The sequence below is a fragment of the Diceros bicornis genome, chromosome 5 (genome assembly GCF_020826845.1).
Source record: "Diceros bicornis minor isolate mBicDic1 chromosome 5, mDicBic1.mat.cur, whole genome shotgun sequence".
NCBI classification, from domain to species: Eukaryota; Metazoa; Chordata; class Mammalia; order Perissodactyla; family Rhinocerotidae; genus Diceros; species Diceros bicornis.
In genome coordinates, this window is record NC_080744.1 from 40,852,883 (window position 1) to 40,872,986 (window position 20,104).

The following is a 20,104-nucleotide window of genomic DNA, read 5'->3' on the forward strand; positions in this document are numbered from 1 at the left end:
ACCACTAAGAGAAATTTTGTGAAAACAGTCTATAAACCAAGAAGCAAGGTTAAATTAGTTTTCCTTGACCAAGATTCCAGTTGCCACTTGCCCTGCTGCCTCTAGAGATGTCAGGGGGGCCACCAGGCTCATAAAGTGAATGGAAAGGAAGGAAGTGCACAAATGTCAGAGCCCTCAGGGCTTGCTAGGGCCTTACCCTCCTCTTCCTCACTGCTTCCTGTAGGACCGTCTGGCAGTTTGGAGCGGCTGGCCAACTTGTCACTTGTTGTGGCCATGGTGAGGAGAAAGGCATAGCCCAGAAACAAGGTCTTGTTAAGGGGCAAAGGCCCTCTCTGTTCTTCCAGGGCAGAGGGTTCACCCACGTTGTCTCCACTCTCACAGGGGCTCACAAACTCTCCTGCCCCCACCACACCTGGGAAGGACAGAGGCACGGTTACTAGACAGATATGGCCCATTGCATGAGCATGACAGGATGGGTAGGCAATGTCCTGATGAACTTGTTTGAGCTATAAACCAAAGACCTCTCCTATAGCCAACAACCTAGGACCAAATTTACAGTGCAGAGAAATTTTATATACTTAAATTTTACACAGTCATGACAATGTATACACTATTTTCATAAATGAAAATCAACTAGTATTGTTTTCACACAGCCAAACCAAATACTTCTGAGGTCATCTGAAGAAAGAGGTGGTTCTAATACAAAAATTAGGTAAGAGTAAAAAATGTTTGTAAATCTTCAGCCCACTTTCTCTGCCCAGTGCTCTGATTTCCCCAAGATATGTGATACTTTGAAGCAGCCTTAAAAAGTAAAACACTTTTTTATTACCAAGAAATGTCCCCAGCAGATATTCCCACCCTATCCCTGACCCTCACCAGAATGGTGCACAGAATACTTGGTAATAAAGTGTTTTTACATGTTGATGGAACCACATCAAAATAGCGTCCTTCAATTGTCCCAGTTTCCAACACCTGGGGGTAGGTAAGTGAACCAGCCAGTCCAGGACTCCCAGAATTCCCATGCTAAGAGTGCCCCAATGAGTCCTTGAGAAGAAAACAAATACCTGACTTGGAGAAGCTGAATCGTAGGCTCATTAGGAGGCTAAGATGACAGACAGGTCATGCCTCCCTAAAATAAAACCAGCAGCAAGAGAACAGTCTGATGTAGTATGTATAAGCCTGGACTTCAAAGTCAGACTGCCTGAGTTTAAATTCTGGATTACTATGTCACCTTGGGAAAGTTAGCCATCTTTTCCATGCCTCAGATTCTTCAACTGAAAATGAATTGTCTAGCACCTATACCTCATAGGGATTATATGAAGTAATACATATGAAGCACTTAGTTCCATGCCTCACATACACTGAAACACAGTAGAGGTGTTGGATGGATACAGAGATGACACAACTCAAATACACAGGAAACAAAAGGAGCTCCAGTGCCAAGACAATGTAACAACTCATGAACCTCCTCAGTTTGCTAGACTAAGAGAGCTCCCTCAGGGCAGACACTGAGGACTTTACCTCTGTGTCTCCAGAACCCACAGTGGCTGGGGGCTGGGTCATAGTAGAGACTCAGTAAACAACAGATTGAACTCTTCTGTTAACATGAAACATAAGGGATTGGAAAGGGGTTGTTTGGGGGATAGCAGGGAGAGGGGAGATGCAGGCTGAGGTACTAACTTTCAATAGAAGTTCGGGAAAGCCATAGGGCCCTGAGCACGAGAGAGAGAGGAGCAGAGCTTCCAGAGGTAGAACATGGTGCCAGCTAAAGGAAGAGATCTAAGACAAATGTCACCTATTTTGAATCTGCTTAAAATACAGTACTCCTTTCCCTCCTAGAACCTACATAGGAATCAGCGAATGTTTCCCATCAAGACCTGGCCTTTTATCTACCCCCACTAGACTCTACTGGGGGATGGGAGAAAGGGGATGCAGTAAGCTGTCTGAGTACCACCTGTGGGCTTGTGTGGGACCCCAACTTTGCAGCCAGGACAGAGGGGCCATTGCCCCATATCAGGCTCCATCTCTCCAGCAGCTGATCTTGCATCCCACCATGGTCTGAGGGAGAATGAGGCAAAAGTGAGCACTCACCAGGTTTCACAGTGGCAGACTTCCGGCCTCGCTTGGCAGGGGACCGTTCCTCTTCAGAAGCGGTAAGTTTTCTTTTGCCTGAGAGAACTCCCGTGGAGGCACGAGGGCTTTCTGTGATCTTACGGGTAGGGGTCGTGCTGCTGCTGCTGGAGGCAGTTGGGGTGGCCGGGGAGCTGATGTTACTGCGCCGTTTCCGTTTCCCTTCCACCAAATTGTCTATGATAGGATAAGCCAGAGATTGGTCAACTCCCGTGGTCTGACACCCTCAACTCCAAGATGCTGGGCAAAGCCTGATTTAGATACCACCAGGTCCTTTCCTCTACCTCCCATGGGAGCAAGAAGCCTCTTTTAAGGTCACCATATTTTCTGTTTCAGTCCTGCCATGACTGATATGTGTTTGGTCCCCTACAGAACTGGGGAGATCAGAAAAATCTGAGGATTTACTATTTGGTCCTGGGAAGGAGAGAGAGATAGGCAGTGGCTCCAAATGACAGCTCATTACCATCTCATAAATCACATAGGAATAATAAGACTTAAGGCAGCATTACTGACTGCTCTAGAAACCACTCTTCCCACTACTAGCAGAGCAGGGTCCCAGAGGCAGTTGTTCAGGAAACAATGGTCTTACCTAAGCTGATATCTGCTGCCTTGGTGAGAGGTGTTACTGCCTCATATGGGCCAAGGCCATACTGCTCTCTCAGTCTGTTCCCTTGCTCCAAGGACAAGATGACAGCCATTCGCTTATACCACTTCCTTTGGCCTTCTTTTTCAATGCTGTAGTACAGCTCTCCAGACTCCTTCCTATGCCCTTTCACCACTCCTGGGTGGAAAAAACATAAAAGGAACTTGCTGCTGTTTTAGGCTGCTCAGCATCCACTCACAAAGGCTCCACAGAGCAGGCCTGAGTCAGGGAACTAGTAGATCCAATAGTGGACTGAAGTTAGGTCTAATAAAATCCCAGCTGCCAATCCCAGACAACAACACTTAGGATATATGTAGCTACTACCCTGGGATTGGGACATGGAAAGTTTCTCCACAGAAGGACCCCTTCAATTATAAAATAAAGCTTCCTCAAGTCAGCCTTTATGGGTTGTTAGTGGCTCAAACGGTTCCTGAAGTGAAATGGCACGTGGCTTCTTAATAATCCCATTTATAATTTACTAAACCTTTCCTTATTGGGTTTTTGGTTTTTTTGTGTGTGTGAGGAAGACTGTTCCTGAGCTAACATCTGTGCCAATCTTCCTCTATTTTTTTTGTATGTGGGACACTGCCACAGCATGGCTTGATGAGCAGTGTGTAGGTCTGCCCCCGGGATCTGAACCTGCAAACCCCGGGGCGCCAAAGCAGACTGCACGAACTTAACCACTATGCTACTGGGTCAGCACCTCCTCATTGGTTTCTTTGAAAGCTAATAATTCTTGAGTTAAGTTGTAGTTGAAAGATGACATCATTCTAAGAGAGACAGCATGTGTCTCTGTAGCAAAATCAAAATAGAGATATAGAGCAAAGAAAGGAAAAAAATAAATCCTGCCTCCTGCCTAATCTTCCCTCCGTATTATCTACTTTGCTGCTCTTGCTCTGATTCAGAACCCAAAGATAAGGCCTTTAGGTTAGAAGGAACACAACGTGGGGTATAAAAGGAAACTGGGCCAGAATTCAGGAGACCTAAGCCTAGGCCTAATGCTGCTACCACCAAGCTGTGTGATCTTGGACAAGACCCATTTCCAATCCTGTGGAAAAGATAACACTCCTTTCCCCTCTATCAATCAATATGCAATTTACACACACACACACACACACACACACGGCATTAATATGAACACTTTTTCATATAAACAGAAGGGCCCACTTGTTCTCTCCCATTAGCCTCTGCATGAATGAAGGGCTAAAAGAAACCCAGAACATATGCCACCAAGGAAAAAGGGGGATATAATGGGCAAAAATGAGGAGAAAGGAGGCCTTGGTTCTCTCCTTATCTATGCCACAGAAATTACTCTTTCCCCTTGCTTGTTCATCTCCTGGCTTAAATCTCTATCACCAAATTAAATCACAAAAACCTCCTCAAAAGCACAAAGAAGCCCAAGGCCAACAATATACTTCACACTAATGAAGAGCTACTAGAACTGGAAACAGTCTAGCGTTGACACTAGTAGATACTCTCAGTAAATGGCACACAGAATCCCCACCCCTTGATGCCATTCCAGATCAATTCACTCTGGGAACAGAATTGTCTTTTTGTCTTGAGAGGGCCAAAGGTGGGCCTCCAAGAGTGGCTTTACACCTGAAAGAAGAGCAAATGCATTTGACACAAACTTTGTAAGACACAGATCATAAAAGACCTCAATCCATGTGCTACTAACTGAAGCCACACAAAAAGCTAAGTGTTATCCAGAACTAGAAGGAGAAGCGGCCCATTTAACAATGAAATAACAGCAACTACTCAGGAGTCCAAATCACAAGAGTCTGGAGAGACTTCAATAGAAAAGCCTTTTTGCCCATTATATCCCAATCCATGTTCAAAAAAATCACCAGAAAGGATTTTTGTTTGTTTGGTTTTTTGTGAGGGAAATCATAACATCTGTGCTAATCCTCCTTTTTTTGCTGAGGAAGACCGGCTCTGAGCTAACATCTATTGCCAATCCTCCTCCTTTTTTCCCCAAAGCCCCAGTAGATAGTTGTATGTCATAGTTGCACATCCTGCTAGCTGCTGTATTTGGGACGCGGCCTCAGCATGGCCGGAGAAGTGGTGCGTCGGTGTGCGCCCGGGATCCGAACCTGGGCCGCCAGTAGCGGAGCGCGCACACTTAACCGCTAAGCCACTGGGCCAGCCCAGAAAGGATGTTTTTAAATGACAAACTCAACACAAACATGTATCTCCAAATTAGTTTACACAAAGGGAGCAATATATTCAAAGAACTTGCATATGAAACAGTCATAACAAACACAAATCCCTCACCACCACCAGTACAGGGAACTGGCTACTTCGAAAAAAAAAGCACCGTTTTTTAAATCAGAGAGTTAAGTGGCAGCTGTGCAGGCATACAAACACAGCACTAATGACTTCTTCCTAAACAAAAATATCTCAATATATCAGCCACATTCACCTACTAAGTTCCCATGAAGGCAGGGAGTAAGTTTAAAAGTCAGTGGTGAAAGAATAGAGAATGAAAAGGAAAAAACCACTAACCTTACAGTGGCGAAACCTGGCAAACACCACCATAACCAAGTGATGAAGGTTAACATCACCAGTGACGTCCAATGGGTATCACATACCCGCCTCCCCCACATGATGTGATGAGAAGCATTCCTTTCAAAAACCCATAACTCCAATCTAATCAGGAGAAAACATGAGACAAACCCAAAGTGAGGGACAGTCTACAAAATACCTGACCAGAACTCCTCAAAATTGTCTAGGTCATGAAAAACAAGAAAAGATTCAGAAATTGTCATAGATCAGGGGGGATCAAAGGACACATAAGCTCTAAATGCAACACGGTAATTCTGGATTGGATCCTGGAACAGAAAAGGGACATGGAAAAGCTAATGAAATCCAAATAAAGTCTGAAATTTAGTTAACAGTAATGAGCCAAGGTTGGTTTCTTAGTTTTGATGAATGTACCAGGCTAACGTAAGATGTTAACAATGGGCAAAGCTGGAAAGCTGGGTGAGGAGTATACGGGAACTCTCTGCACTATCAGTACTCTGTACTGCGCAAACTTTCTGTAAATATAAAATTATTCTAAAATAAGAAGTGTGTTCAAAAATAAACAAGCAACAAAGAACAACAAAAAAGCCAATGGTGAGAGGAACCAGTGTTGTAGGAATGGAATTTCTGACTTCAGAGACCCCAGAAAAGTAATCAGGCTGGAGTGAACGCTCCTGGTAATTACTGACAGAAGAGAGGACTGCCCCAGGGCACAGTAAATCTCTGCAGACTCTGCTTCTTTTATTACCTGCACTGAAATACTCATCCTCCGAGAGGGCTGTCACTTCTGTATCCAGTGGGATGGGGTCACACAGCAGAATGTCTTTGCCCAACACATCACACTCGTACCCATCATCAAAGAGCAATTTATACTTCCCAGCTCCAACATCTCGTGTGATTTTCCCAGAGTAAAAATAGCCATTGGATGACCACTTGGCTACAACACGGAGACCTACAAAGCTGTTCCCTGGAGAAGAGGCATCTAAGCCATCAGAAGGGCCAGCAGCAGTCTGGAACGGAATCTCTGGAGAGTCACTTCGACGCAAAGCACCAGCACCCGTGTCAACTCGTCTGGTGGAGTCTGGCACTCGGGGCACAATACGGGTGAAGGATTTATCGTCTGGCGACATGCTGGGTGAAATGTCCTCTATGCCCAAAGGGCCAGCCACAGCTGTTTCTCTAAAGTGAGATAAGAGATAGAAGAAGGCAGTAAGAATAAGAAAAGTACTTACCTACCAATTTCCCCACTCTTTTGTCTATGGCTCTCTTCAGCCCATTCTTTGATAACCCCATCACAGGCATAAGCCTGATCTCTCAGTGGCCTCACTCTGATCCCTGCCCACTCCCCAGTCAGTGTGGGCCCCTCTTCTCCCTCCTGACACCCCACATACTCTCTACTCCCCTCTCTTCTCTCTACTCCCTTTTTTTCTGAACAAGTCATAGACTAAGTGTATCTCACACTACCCGGGTACCTGGTTCCAGTGGTCCGAGAAGGCGGGCGGCCCCTTCGCCCGCGCCCACGAGGCGTGACTGGAGCCTTCCCTCCCTGTCTGATGCCAAGGCCTGCATCACCATCCTCCTCACACACTGGCGCCCCTGTCTGACTGACCCCTTTTCTAGGACTAGAGAATGAAGACAGGTTAGTCTGATAGCACCTGCTACTGGATCCTTTCTTCACAAAGTCTCCCCTTGGCCCTCAGACTATATGCCAGGCTAACAGGTGCTGGGCCTCCAGGGCAGCAGGAAACTGGTCCACACACCCACCACCAAAATATCAGCTGGGGAGATGGGGTGAAGGATAACAAGTGCAGGACCTCTTCCTCTCTGCAAGTCTATTCCCTCCTGACAAAGCCTCCTAATGCTGTCCTCAAAAACAGCACACTGCCCTCAAAAACAGCCCTGCCTTCTCTTCTACTTCAGGCTCTGGACACCTGCAGAGGATAACAAAAAGCCAGAGGATGTGTCAAGTTGGGGCCACCACCCCAAACTTTCTGTACTCCCAACCAAAACACTTGTAGGCTATAGAAAATGGTGTAGTGGCAGGAGTGTGTGCCAGCTTTCCCAAAGTCCCCTCATCTGTTTTTCTACATTTTCTCAGGAAGTCTACCTCCCACAGGGTTCCACCCTACCTCCCATACAAACCCAAAATAGGAGAGGAATAAAAGGGGAGGAAACGGAGTTGATTTATCCTAGATGGAGGATGGGGGGATTTCCCATTACTCCCCTTTTCCTGTGATATTAAAATGTCAGCAACCCTGCCCCAGCTGTGGCTCTCTCTCTGGAGACCCTGTCTGCACCTCAGTTTTCCTGGGCCTCCTCGGGAGCTGGGCAAGACAAAATCTGCGGGTTCTGTCCCGCTGGTTTTCCCTTTGAGTGGTCCGGCTCCTCTCCCTGAGCTGCCACTGCTGTGCATGGCTGAGAGACTCGTCCCACTTGATGTGCGGTGTAAGCTGGATGCCTTGGAGGAGAAAGAGCTGATATCCCCCAGGTCACCTGAGGAGCCCCCAGTCTGTGAAGGGGAAACTTCAGTTTCACACTCCTGACACTCTACAATTGGCTCTTCAGTCTCCTGCAAGGAAGAAATGGATACAAAAGCTAAAAGAAGTCACAATAACATAATGCTAACGTGACGGTTGGAAAATCCTAGAGATGGCACGAAATTTCAATTCAGAAAGGTGAGAATCAGGAGGGAATTTTCTGGAATAACGGAAATGTTCTATATCTTATTTTGAGTAGTGGTTACGTAAAATTCTCAAAAGACCCTGAACTGAACATTTAAGACCTCTGCATTCTACAGAGAATATATTATATCTCAATAAAAAATAAAACTGGCACTAGATTTGGAAGAAAGAGACCTCTATCCTAAGCTAAATTATCTTTTTACTGGAGAAGTTCACAACCTTTGGCTACTGAGAAACCAGCAAGGATTCTAACCTAGAGAACAGAGGTAATTCCCTGTCTGAGAGAATTCTGAGAGAAGACAGATAAGGAGGTAGGTAGAGGTTAGACCTGGAAAATGAGTGGTTAGGAGCCCTTCTGGGCACTTGATTAGCAGTGGGTAGCACTACATGTTTTTTGAGATTAGGTATTTTATATTGTCTTTTAATAAGTAAACAAGAAAACAGAAAATTTTAGGTAAAAATAGCTAAAAATGATATTACTATTTAGAAAAATGAAGATCAAAAAGGTAATAATCAAAATTAATGAATTTTCAGTATCTAGAGAGGACAGGAATGTCAAATTGACTGTATCTCATACGCCTGCTTTGAAGGATTGGTAGCGGTTGCCTGGAGCTCAGTTTTAAGCAGCCTGCTGAGGCTAATCCCCAGGCTTAGCAGGAAAACGTTCTAGGACCAATCAGCAATGTTCTCTATCGGCACAGGAATGAGACATTACAGCACAGGTGTTGGACATTTGCCTTCCTGCTCTGGACTGTTTGTGCATTATCCTGCTGTCAGAGAAGGTACGGAGAAGTGTAAGATAGATTCTTCCCTCAAAGAGTTTACAATCTCTCTGGGGAGACAGTATGCAATGCACACACATTTAAATAATGCTATAAAATGATTAAATGATTATTTTTGACCACTCCTTTCTTGAAAACCTTTCCTCCTTTAGAATCTATAAAGTCACTTTCTCTTCCTTTCATTCTACCTCTTTGGCTGCTTCTATTTATGCTTCTTTTGGGTTCTTCTTTCTCTGCCTATTCCTTTAAAGTTGGTATTTCCCAGGACTCGGTTCTCATTCCCCCTGCCTGTCAACCAGCAACACAACGATGACTCAGCTCCAAACTCGCAAATACAAATGCCTACTAAACTCTACCCCTTGGATGTATCGAGGACAGCTGATATTTAACCCATCCAAAACTCAATCTGTCAACCTCTCCCCATTTCCTTGCCTTTGATGAACGAATTCAGGATATCCCCAGTGCATCTCACATTCCCTGCAGCTCTCTCTAGCAGAGGCTGGTTTTTCTTAAACAAACCTCAATTCAAGAGTTTGGAGATGAGATGCCTCCATGCTCCTCATTGACATTAACAAACCACCTGTATCTCCCCCTGACTTTTGCTCCTACCAAACCACTATCTGCCGTTCTGTTAAACTTTCCTCTCTGCCTTCCCCTGTTGTTACTCCTGAACATCCTTCCACTCACTCAGTCTCACGCATGAACACCTTAACTCTTGGTTCACAGCCACCCTTCCCTTCCTATCCCTACTACTGTCATCATTCTCTGTGGCTTACATCCATGAGGTACCCATTCAGCAACTTGCAAGTTTCCTGATCTAATTACCACCATTAACCTTCTCCTCTACTCTCGCCCAGCCATCTCTTACCAAGGTCATTACCAGAAATTGCACCACCTCCAAAAATCTCAGTCATAAACATGCCATTCTCCAATTACTTTCTCCTATTATCCAACTTGCCTGCTCTAGTTGGATCTGAGTCAGCATAATCTGCCAAGGTTATTTGACTCTAGCAGGTGTTGTATCCAGAACTTAAGTCAATTCCTTCTCTTGGACACAGCAAATGTATAAGGGCTAGGCCTACTTAGAGGGCTGGCACTCCAGGCTGTGTCTCAGTTGGAGAGTAGGCCCAAAAAGCAGTAGCCAGCTGCATCTGTCTTTGCAACTATCCAGCAGTCAAGGTCACTGCTCTTATAATGACTCAGGCCCAGGCTCCAAGTTGCCCTGTTGTGATCTTTTTAACGTATTTGCTTGTTTTCCTGTGTGTCTCTCCTACTAGACCACAGAGGCCACATTAAGACGGAGGCCACATTCAGACGGAGATTTTAACTATCATCTTTCTTGGATGTACCCCCAAAACCTAGCAAAGAGCCTGCCACAAAAGAGGCCCTTAGTAATTATTTACTGAATGAAAGATCTTCTCTTGCAAACCAGCATCCTATTTATAGTATCTATCTCAGTATATGGTACTACCATCTATCCAGCTGCCCAGGTAAAAAGCCCAGGCATTGTATTAGATTCCTCCATCTCCCTCAATCCCCACATTTAGGAATTCACCAGTCTATCCACTTCACCTTCTATAAATTTCTTGCATCTATTTCTCTCCGCTCAATCTCTACTGCTACTGTCCTAACTTGACACTCATTACCTCGTCTGAACTATGCCCCTAACCTCAACCCACTCCAATCCATTGCTACACTACTGCCAATCTGACCTTTCTAACATGCAAATCTGAGAGTGTCACTCCTTTCCCCAAAATTCTTTTTTTTTTTTTTTTTGAGGAAGATCAGCCCTGTGCTAACATCTGCCAATCCTCCTATTTTTTTGCTGAGGAAGACTGGCCCTGGGCTAACATCCATGCCCATCTTCCTACACTTTATATGGGACGCCACCACAGCATGGCTTGCCAAGTGGTGCGTCAGTGCATGTCCGGGATCCGAACCTGCGAACCCCGGGCCACCGCAGTGGAGCGCGCGCACTTAACCGTTAGCGCCACCAGGCTGGCCCCTCCCCAAAATTCTTTAAAAGCTCTCCTTCACGCTGAAGATAAAAATCTAAACTCTTTTCTATGGTATACAAAGCCCTTACACTCTGGGCCCTTACCGACCTCAACAGCATCCTCTCTCACCATTCCCTACCCTACTATTCTTGTCATCCTGAGCTTCTAAATATTCATAAAGCATGCCATGCTGTCTACATATTTAGGTAACTTTTCATTCTACCTGCATGTCCTTCTCCCTGCATGTCCTTCTCCCCCACCCCTCAATATTATCTGCCACACTCTTGAGCACTACATCTTCTGTGAGGCCGTTTAGCCACCTTCAGGTAGGCTAGTAGGTTCCATCCCCTCTTTCTAACACATCTTTCCACACCTCTATCTACTACAGCAACCAACAGGTTTTGGATTTGTTGCATGTCAAGTGTAAGCTCTTAGAGAACAGGAACACTATCTCTTTTAAAGTCCAAGTGCCTGTCACAATGTTAGGTAGAGAGTAAAAAATAAGTTGCTGGTAAATAAATGAATAAAATCTTTAAAAGATGATAAACAAGGGGTCCACCTTCACATCCCTACACATCTTTGTGCTGCCCACCAACTGGACTATTCCCGCCTATGTGCATTTTACTTTCTGCCTCTGTGCCTTTGCTCAGCAAGCCTTCTATATGGAATGCCCTTTCCCCTTAGCTCCCAATATCTAAAACCTTCAGTGTCCAACGCAAATGCTTTCTGGCTCTCATCCAGAAAGACTTTATCAAAACTCCCTTCAGATGAATTTCTTCCTCCTGTGAATTACTACATGTACCTTCCTTTTGGCACACATCAGTTTTGCTCTTGAGAGACAGCATAATGCAGTGGTTAGGAATGCAGGCTCTGGAACCAGACTGCCTGGATTGAATTCCTCTGTTTATTAGCTATGTAACCTTAAGCAAGTTATTTTAACTTGCTATGCTTCAGTTTCTTCATCTGCAAAATGGGAATAATAGTATCTACCTCATAGCTCAGTTGTGAGGATCAAATAAGCCAAATCACTTAAAGTCTTCAGAACAGTGCCTGGCATATAGTTAGTGCTCAATAAATGTCAGTCGCTATTATTATTTTATTTAATTATGGCAGTGTTTCCCAAACTATGTTCCATAGGAGTATAATAAGTATTACTTTAAAAAATTTTCAATGGTCAAATAAGTTTGGGAAGTGCTGTGTTAAACAATAAAATAGTTATCTTTCACTAGAGGACTTCTTAGAGCCTTTAATATAATATGCACTCCGAATTTTCATGGGGGATGAGAGCATTTTCCAGCATTTGGTGTTTCTCAAATTTATTTACGAACATGGAACGTTTTTCCCCTCAGAGTTTCTAGCTGTATCTAGAAACTGTATTTCTAGTTTCCAGAAAGAGACTTTAGAAAGCATCATATAAAATATGAAATGAAATAATAATGTATAACACAATACAGTACCTGACACGAGTTCAATGTGGACTACAACAATTACAAAAACTTTTCACAGAAACCAATTTTTTTCTATAAAGCTATTAAGTTCATAATTTTTCCAAAATAGTAATAACACTGAAAAAAACTCTGCAAACATAAAATTGAAGATGAATCAACATTTTAAAAAATATTTCTGGGATTTGGTGTTCAATACATAAAGAATACAAGACAATTTCTCAAACTAACGTCAAATGCTTTCTGACATGAGGGCCACAAATGGCCCATTAATGCACAATAGCAATAATATGTTCCATTTAATAAAACTATATACCAGAGTTTAATTCTCCCTGAGCATAACTTCCTCTCTGGCTAGTTGGCAGAATTAAAGAAAAGTGCCTGAGTGAAGGAAGAAAATAGCTGCGCCTCTTATCAATTAATAAAATGGTTCCCAGATATTAACATATGTAGCAAGAAAAGTGCCAGATCTTTAATTCTAGAAAATCTGTCTAATCTCAGCCAGTATGTCCACTGTAACAGTCAATAAATGCCAATATTATGCTAACACTGGGAATGAGTCCATAACAACTCCTACTAAGAAATAAAGGTGCATCTCTTACCAACAGGTCCATAACCACACACAAATGAAGACCAAGAAAGGACACACTAAATATACATGAAAACATGTGAGAAAGCAAAGAGAAACAACGAGCAAACACATGCAGCTAAGCAGGGAGTTATACACCTCATCAGTTTACAACGATTAAAATAATACATACAATCTTTATATCACACACGAGAGATTCATAGCGACTTATCAATCTGTTCTTTAAAGAAACAGAAGGCAGGATGGAACTAGTTAAATAAGTGGCCACAGGTCAAACAGCAAACCCATGGTTGAGAAAGATAGAGAATTCAATACTCTCATTTCTAACCCAGTTCTTATATCTTTCTAAAAAGATGAAGGAAAACAAAGTGTTAGTAGCTAGTTATACAGGAAAAAAGGGTGGGAGAGTGACGGTGGAGAGCCAGGGTAATTTTTCTATCAAAAGAAATTTGACACACAGACCCAGAGTATATATTACCTCAGTTACTTTTCTTTCTACTTCTGTTCCATCCACATAATACACATCTGTAATAACACGAGTGACAAGTGTGCGAACCTCACGGATTGTTCTCATGTGGCGATGCAAGACATGGCCATGTGGAGGCTGAGGCATATCAAACTCTTCCTCTCCCTATGACAGAAAATATAGAACACAAGCATCGGTCTCACTGCAAACTGGCAGAATCACAAATCAACTTCTTCATGATGAGCACTGTTCAGAGGTTCCATGAATCTAGTGATGGAATTTTCCAGCTGCTTTGTTTTCTATTCACCTATAGCTAAAACCAGGGATAGACCAGCTGCATAGCCAGAGGCCAGGAAGAATTTGTACCAGTATCCCCTAAAATGACCTACTTCTGTCTAAATCAAAATCATAATATCTAGCATTTATATCTAGGATATCTAAGTGAAAGTTTGACTCTCTAAAAGTACATTATTTTTAGATTGTAATCTTTCTGATTTTGATGCTGACTTGTCAATCAGTACACAAGTTTACACTTGTAACAACTCTTTAGATAAAAGGTAGATATTCTTTAGAACTTAATATAAAACCAGAATGACACCTGTTAATCTCAGTGCAGTCTGTTTTTCCTGCATTAATAAGTGAAAACTATAGTTTCTTATACCTGGAACAAGATACAATGATTTCTTCTAGAATTAAATATGAAATATTTAATCTATCCCAAAAAATAGATAACTAAAGAGTTGCAGTAGTATCCAGAAACACAAAATATTAGCAAATTAGGATTTGTATTCAGCTGTACCATAAAGAATAATCAGTTAATCTAAATAAGACCCCACATGTTTTTGATTAACCGTTACATACGTGTTTTCTCAGAACATCTATAGCACATTTATCCACATCCACGTCCTCCCCCCTATACCACTGGCTCTGCAATTCCGAGGAGGATGAAATGCACACTTGTTTCTCCTACCCTATTTGCCCTATAGTAGACTGATTTTACTTTAAGCAGTCAGTGTCAAGGTATCCAAGTCTTTCAAAAGAATTATATGTATCACTGCGATAATGGTGATTCTGGGTTTTTCCTGACACTGTAGTAGTAATTTACCTAAAGCTTTCAATAATTTACCTGAATAATTCCCACTCCAACTCCATCTTAGGGGTGAAATATCTAGTAAAGAGATAGGCAAATTATGTAAATAAATATAAATAATGAAAAGCATGGAAACTTAACCAATTCCTTAAAACACTTCTACAAATATATATAACTCTGGTTAATGAATGGTCAGAGCATTGGTCTGTCACATCTCAACCATCAGAGCGTCCCTACATCAGAACCATGAGAGACTGGACCTCCTGCCTGCACACACATAGAAGTCAGGCCCTGGATCACAGAAGTCTAAAAGGTTTTAGTGCTTTACATATTCCTGAAATGTGGCCAAGAAGCCTCACCATATTCTTCCATTTCAACAGCCAAATGATCACTTCAAGAGAGACACTTAAACATGTCTGATAGAATAAGCAAGGAGAGAAGGGAAAGGAGGCAGATAAAAAGAAAGCTATGCTTACTCTCTCCTCAAATAGTCTTCTGAAAGGAGATCTCTGTAAAGATAAATAACTTGAGGATCTTGTCATTATTAAGGGAAGATAACAAAAGGAACATAAAACCATATTTTCCCTTCATAGAAAACCTGGCTCCGGGTCCACTTGACACAATTGAAAATTTAAGCAAGGTCAAAGATAGGCTGCCTATGCTTCTCTCTCAGCACTGGCCTGAGTCCTTCCCAGACTACAGGGGATAAAAAAGCACTGACACTTGTAAAACCTCCATCCAGCCTTCCTCATTTTCTAACCATTCTTCAAAAGATGGCACACCAATCCCAATTTCTGTTACTGTACCCACCATCTATATTTTTTTTATTGTGGTAAAATATACATAACATAAAATTTACCATTTTAACCATTTTTAAGTATACAGTTCGTGGCACTAAGCACATTCGCACTCCTGTGCAAACATTATCATCTCCATCTCCAGAACCTTCTCATCTTTCCCAACTGAAACTCTGTACCCATTCACCATTTATATCTTTCCACTACCTTTCTTTTCTTAGCAGAAACAACTAGCTCTTAAATGTGTTATTTCACGCTGTATGACATAGTAGTGGTCAGTATCAGTAGTGGTTATAGTGGTGACAGCAGTAGTAGAGGTATTTAAAATAATAATAATCAAGAGATAGTAGCAGCAGCCTTTTGAGCATTTACCATGTGCCAGGCCAAGTGCTAAGGGCTTTGCATGCCTTATCGCATTTAATCCTCACAATATCCAGATGAAGTAGTCTGACTCAAGCCTGGGCCTTAACCACTCTGTCTCACTGGCTCCCATCATCATGATGAGATAGGAATAGGGAGTATTTCTCTAGTTTACAGAGAGAGAAAATCAGAAAGTAAAGGAAAATATAATCTAGCGGCTCCCACATGATTGCTATCTTCAATATCAAGTTTAACTCTTTCTATAAAGGCAGAGAAACCAAATTATTATGTGACAGAACGTAAACACTTCAAATTAAGGGTGAAAATAAACAGATGCAAAATAGGGTCAGATATGCTATAGCCCCTATATCTAAGAGGCTATGTTATTTTGAATCTGTATGAACTGATAAAAGTCTTAGGTCTCAGAGACTGTGTTACTATAAAGGCTAACATAAACAGAATTTTTGGAGTTCCTAGAGAGGAATGGATAAACAGAACAAGACTATACAGGCCAGGATTAAAAAAGAGAAAAGCAACATAGCATAACGAAAAGAATACCGATTCTGAAGTCAGATACGCTGAGTTCAAACTCCAGTTCTGCCACCTACTGATGGCAAAATCTTGGGCAAGTCACCTAACCTCTCTCCAGCTTGGTTTCTTTACCTATGAAATGGGAATAAGAATACCAACCTCATGGGCTGTCTTGAGCACAATGCTGATATACTGTAGGTGTTCAATAAATAGGAACCATGTTATTTTATAAAACAAACAACTTGGATGATTAGAATGAGAGGCACATCACTAGTGACGCTTTCCTAGGTAAATTCCAAGTGAAGATGATCTACCAGAGCAACCAGAAAGGCAATTTAACCACTACTAGTAACTTCCAAATGTCCCCTGCCATGAAACCCACTGCCACTTGATGAAATTTTATGAACTTCCTCTTATTTGCTAACAAATACATTTCTACCACCAGTTCTTACCCACTTAATTTTTAGTAGTACCTACACTCCCTACTGTATTCCCAGAACCTGTTCTTCCTCCAGCCTCACTTTCATCAGCCCCAATCCTTTTCCTCCCATCTATCTAGTCTTAGCCTCTTCCTGCAGTCCCTAGTCATCTGGGTACTGGCCTGCATCTCTGTCTATTCCTGTTACTGTTCTTTGTTTCTAATGCTGTGATACAATATCCTTCATGCTTCTTCTACTCCTTCCTCCTTTCGTTTCTACTCTCTCAGTTCCTGGGAACCATCATGAAATAGACTTGGGGGAGACGCAATTAGCTCTGATGGTTATAAAGGAGGATGAAAAATGATAGCGGAAGGAAAAGACTGAATGTAGAAGAATATTATAGGACCCAGACTATATTCCTGGCTTTCTTTTCCAGTAAAGATCTACTTGACAAACTCTAGCACTATTCCACTTTCCCTAAAAGACCATCTATTGGCTATAGTTACCCAGATATTTCACTATCCTATCTCTATCCTGGATAAATTGTTTTTGTCTTTTAACCACTGGTCTGTACAAAACTGTTAAGAATTATCATTAGGTAGAAGTACCACAATTTAAATTCTCTGGGAATCCAGAAAGCTGAAAACAGGGCCCCTGAGGTACCCTATACATTCTCTCACCTGGCTATGGAGCGACTCTGTATCATCCCCAGGAGGACTGACTGGTTTCTCACCACTCCCCGTCTCAGTCTGAACTGTGGCATCTTGTTTTCCAGAGTTCTGGTCCACTGTACTGGTCCCCTGTTCACACACATTCTTTACAGTCTGGGTTGCTGCTGAAACAGTTTCTGGAACCCATAGGGAACGCTCTATGGTCTGGATTCCTACATTATTTTGTGTGGGCCTTTCAATCAAGGCCTTATTAGGTTTTTCCTGATTGGTATTCTGTCCTTTCTGGCCTTCTAGCATATCTGTCTCCAGTGCCTCCCCTTGAGAACTGGATGGCCCCTGTGTGGCCATTTGCTGGGAGGCAGGAGAAGCAAGGTCTTTGACAGGACTACTGGGCTTCATAGGCTGTTGACTCTGCCTGGTCCTTTGGTCACCTTCCAATTTATCCTTCTCTTCTTCGCCTTGAGTACTTGGGAAATGGAGCAAGTTCCCCCTGAAAATCAACCATATAGAGAAACTATGTCAAATAAGCAAGTGTGTGTGTGTGTGTGTGTCTGTGTGTGTGTGTGTCTGTGTGTGTGTGTATGTATTGGCAAGGGGGAACCATAATTTGACAATATGAGAAATACAGGGAAACGAGAAAATAAGGGGACCGAGCGTATCACCTTATGAGGTCTCTCATCATACTTTCACTCCTTTGAAAACATAATGGTACACAGGACTATTCCACCACAATGATAAAATAGTCATAAAATTTCTTGCCATCACTACCTATGAACTCTGAAACTTGAAACAGGAAAATAAGGTAAACAAAACAATGTAAAAGCCATTATTAAGTCACAGACAATGAAGGCTGCTTAGGGATTTACTTCAGAAAAGATCAATTAGATCAAGATGTCTCATTTGGCTTTAAGAACAGTTCTAACATTCCTTAAATGACTCCTAGCATTCTAGATACTGTTCATCCTCCCCTGACCAATAATTTTAGGAGAAGAAACCCAATCTGTAAAGGATAGAGTTGTAGATGAGATTCTTCTTTGCTAGCTATACTGATATATCTACAACTAACCATGTCAGAATGACTTAGTTGCTCACATTTTTCAAGATACAGCCTTCATTAGTCTTCCCATTTGGCTATCAGTGATTTATCCATCTATCCCACAAACATTTGATGAATGTCTCCTACAAACCAGACACAATGAATCTCTGAGGTGCCTAGAGGCTTTCTTAAATGTCCTTAACAACACACCAGACTAAAAAGGCCCAGAAGTGAGCAGCTTACACAAAAACTTGACATTCGTGTCTTATTCATCTCGATACTTAAAACATCTAACACAGGACCTAATATAAAGTATGTGCTTAATAAATATACTTTGAACAAAAGAATAAATGTTCTCTCAATTGATTAACTACAAAAATCTACTCTCAGATTAAACTAATTGCATAAGTAGCAAATTCATTTGAAAATGCCCGTAACTTTTAACTTTTTAGCAAATTACAAGTTCAATGAGTCAGTGTACTACAAACAACAACAAACTAATGCATATTTAGGCTGCATTAAATGTATAATAGTCACGATAAAAACTGAATAAAATGGGTATAGAAGGAAAGTACCTCAACATAATAAAGGCCATATATCACAAACCCACAGCCAAAAACATACTCAACAGGGAAAAACTGAAAGCCATCCCTCCGAGAACAGGAACAAGACAAGGGTGCCCACTCTGGCCACTCTTTTTTTTTTTTTTTTTTTTTATAATTTTATTTATTCCCCCAAAGCCCAGTAGATAGTTGTATGTCATAGCTGCACATCCTTCTAGTTGCTGTATGTGGGACACGGCCTCAGCATGGCCAGAGAAGCAGTGCGTCAGTGTGTGCCCGGGATCTGAACCCGGGCCGCCAGCACCAGAGCGCACGCACTTAACCTCTAAGCCACGGGGCTGGCCCTCTGGCCACTCTTATTCAACATAGTTCTGGAGGTTTTGGCCAGAGCAATGAGGCAAGAAAAAAAAATAAAAGGAGTCCAAATAGGCAATGAAGAAGTGAAACTCCCGCTGTTTGTAGATGACATGATTTTACATGTAGAAAACCCTAAGGAATCTATTGGAAAACTATTAGAAATAATCAACAACTACAGCAAAGTTTCAGGGTATAAAATCAACTTATAGAAATCAGTTGCATTTCTATACTCGAACAACGAACTAACAGAAAGAGAACTCAAGAATACAATCCCGTTTACAATCATAACAAAAATAATAAAATATCTAGGAATAAATTTAACCAAGGAGGTAAAAGACCTATACAATGAAAACTATAAGACGTTATTGAAAGAAATTGATGATGACATAAAGAAATGGAAAGATATTAAAGATATTCCATGCACATGGATTGGAAGAATAAATATAGTTAAAATGTCCATACTACTTAAAGCAATCTACAGATTCAATGCAATCCCAATCAGAATCCCAAAGACGTTCTTCACGGAAACAGAACCAAGTATCCTAAAATTCATATGGGGCAACAAAAGACCCGGAATAGCTAAAGCAATCCCGAGAAAAAAGAACAAAGCTGGAGGCATCACAATCCCTGACTTCAAAATATACTACAAAGCTATAGTAATCAAAACATCATGGTACTGGTACAAAAACAGACACACATCAATGGAACAGAACTGAAAGCCCAGAAATAAAACCACACATCTACGGACAGCTAATCTTCCACAAAGGAGCTAAGAACATACAATGGAGAAAGGAAAGTCCCTTCATTAAATGGTGTTGGGAAAACTGGACAGCCACATGCAAAAGAATGAAAGTAGACCATTATCATTCAGCATACACAAAAGTTAACTCACAATGGATCAAAGACTTGAAGGTAAGACCTGAAACCATAAAACTCCTAGAAGAAAATATAGGCAGTACACTCTTTGATATTGGTCTTAGAAGGATCTTTTCAAATACCATGTCTACTCAGACACAGGAAACAA

At 41.9% G+C, this 20,104-nt stretch overlaps 1 protein-coding gene across 11 annotated transcripts in view; it reads right to left on the reverse strand.

Annotated features, from left to right (window-relative positions):
- The window catches only part of TP53BP1 (tumor protein p53 binding protein 1), a 92,413-nt gene that overhangs the window by 6,257 nt on the left and 66,052 nt on the right, over window positions 1-20,104 (reverse strand). For 10 of the 11 annotated variants that reach the window (XM_058541408.1, XM_058541411.1, XM_058541410.1 and 7 more), the window contains 8 exons: window positions 17,134-17,614; window positions 13,269-13,421; window positions 7,594-7,865; window positions 6,769-6,918; window positions 6,045-6,475; window positions 2,720-2,911; window positions 2,092-2,307; window positions 197-412 (listed from right to left, as the gene is read on the reverse strand). In XM_058541408.1, coding sequence (XP_058397391.1) covers window positions 197-412; window positions 2,092-2,307; window positions 2,720-2,911; window positions 6,045-6,475; window positions 6,769-6,918; window positions 7,594-7,865; window positions 13,269-13,421; window positions 17,134-17,614 — 2,111 coding nt within the window. The remainder of the gene's footprint in view (window positions 1-196; window positions 413-2,091; window positions 2,308-2,719; window positions 2,912-6,044; window positions 6,476-6,768; window positions 6,919-7,593; window positions 7,866-13,268; window positions 13,422-17,133; window positions 17,615-20,104) is intronic. The other variant, XM_058541412.1, reaches the window with a different exon arrangement.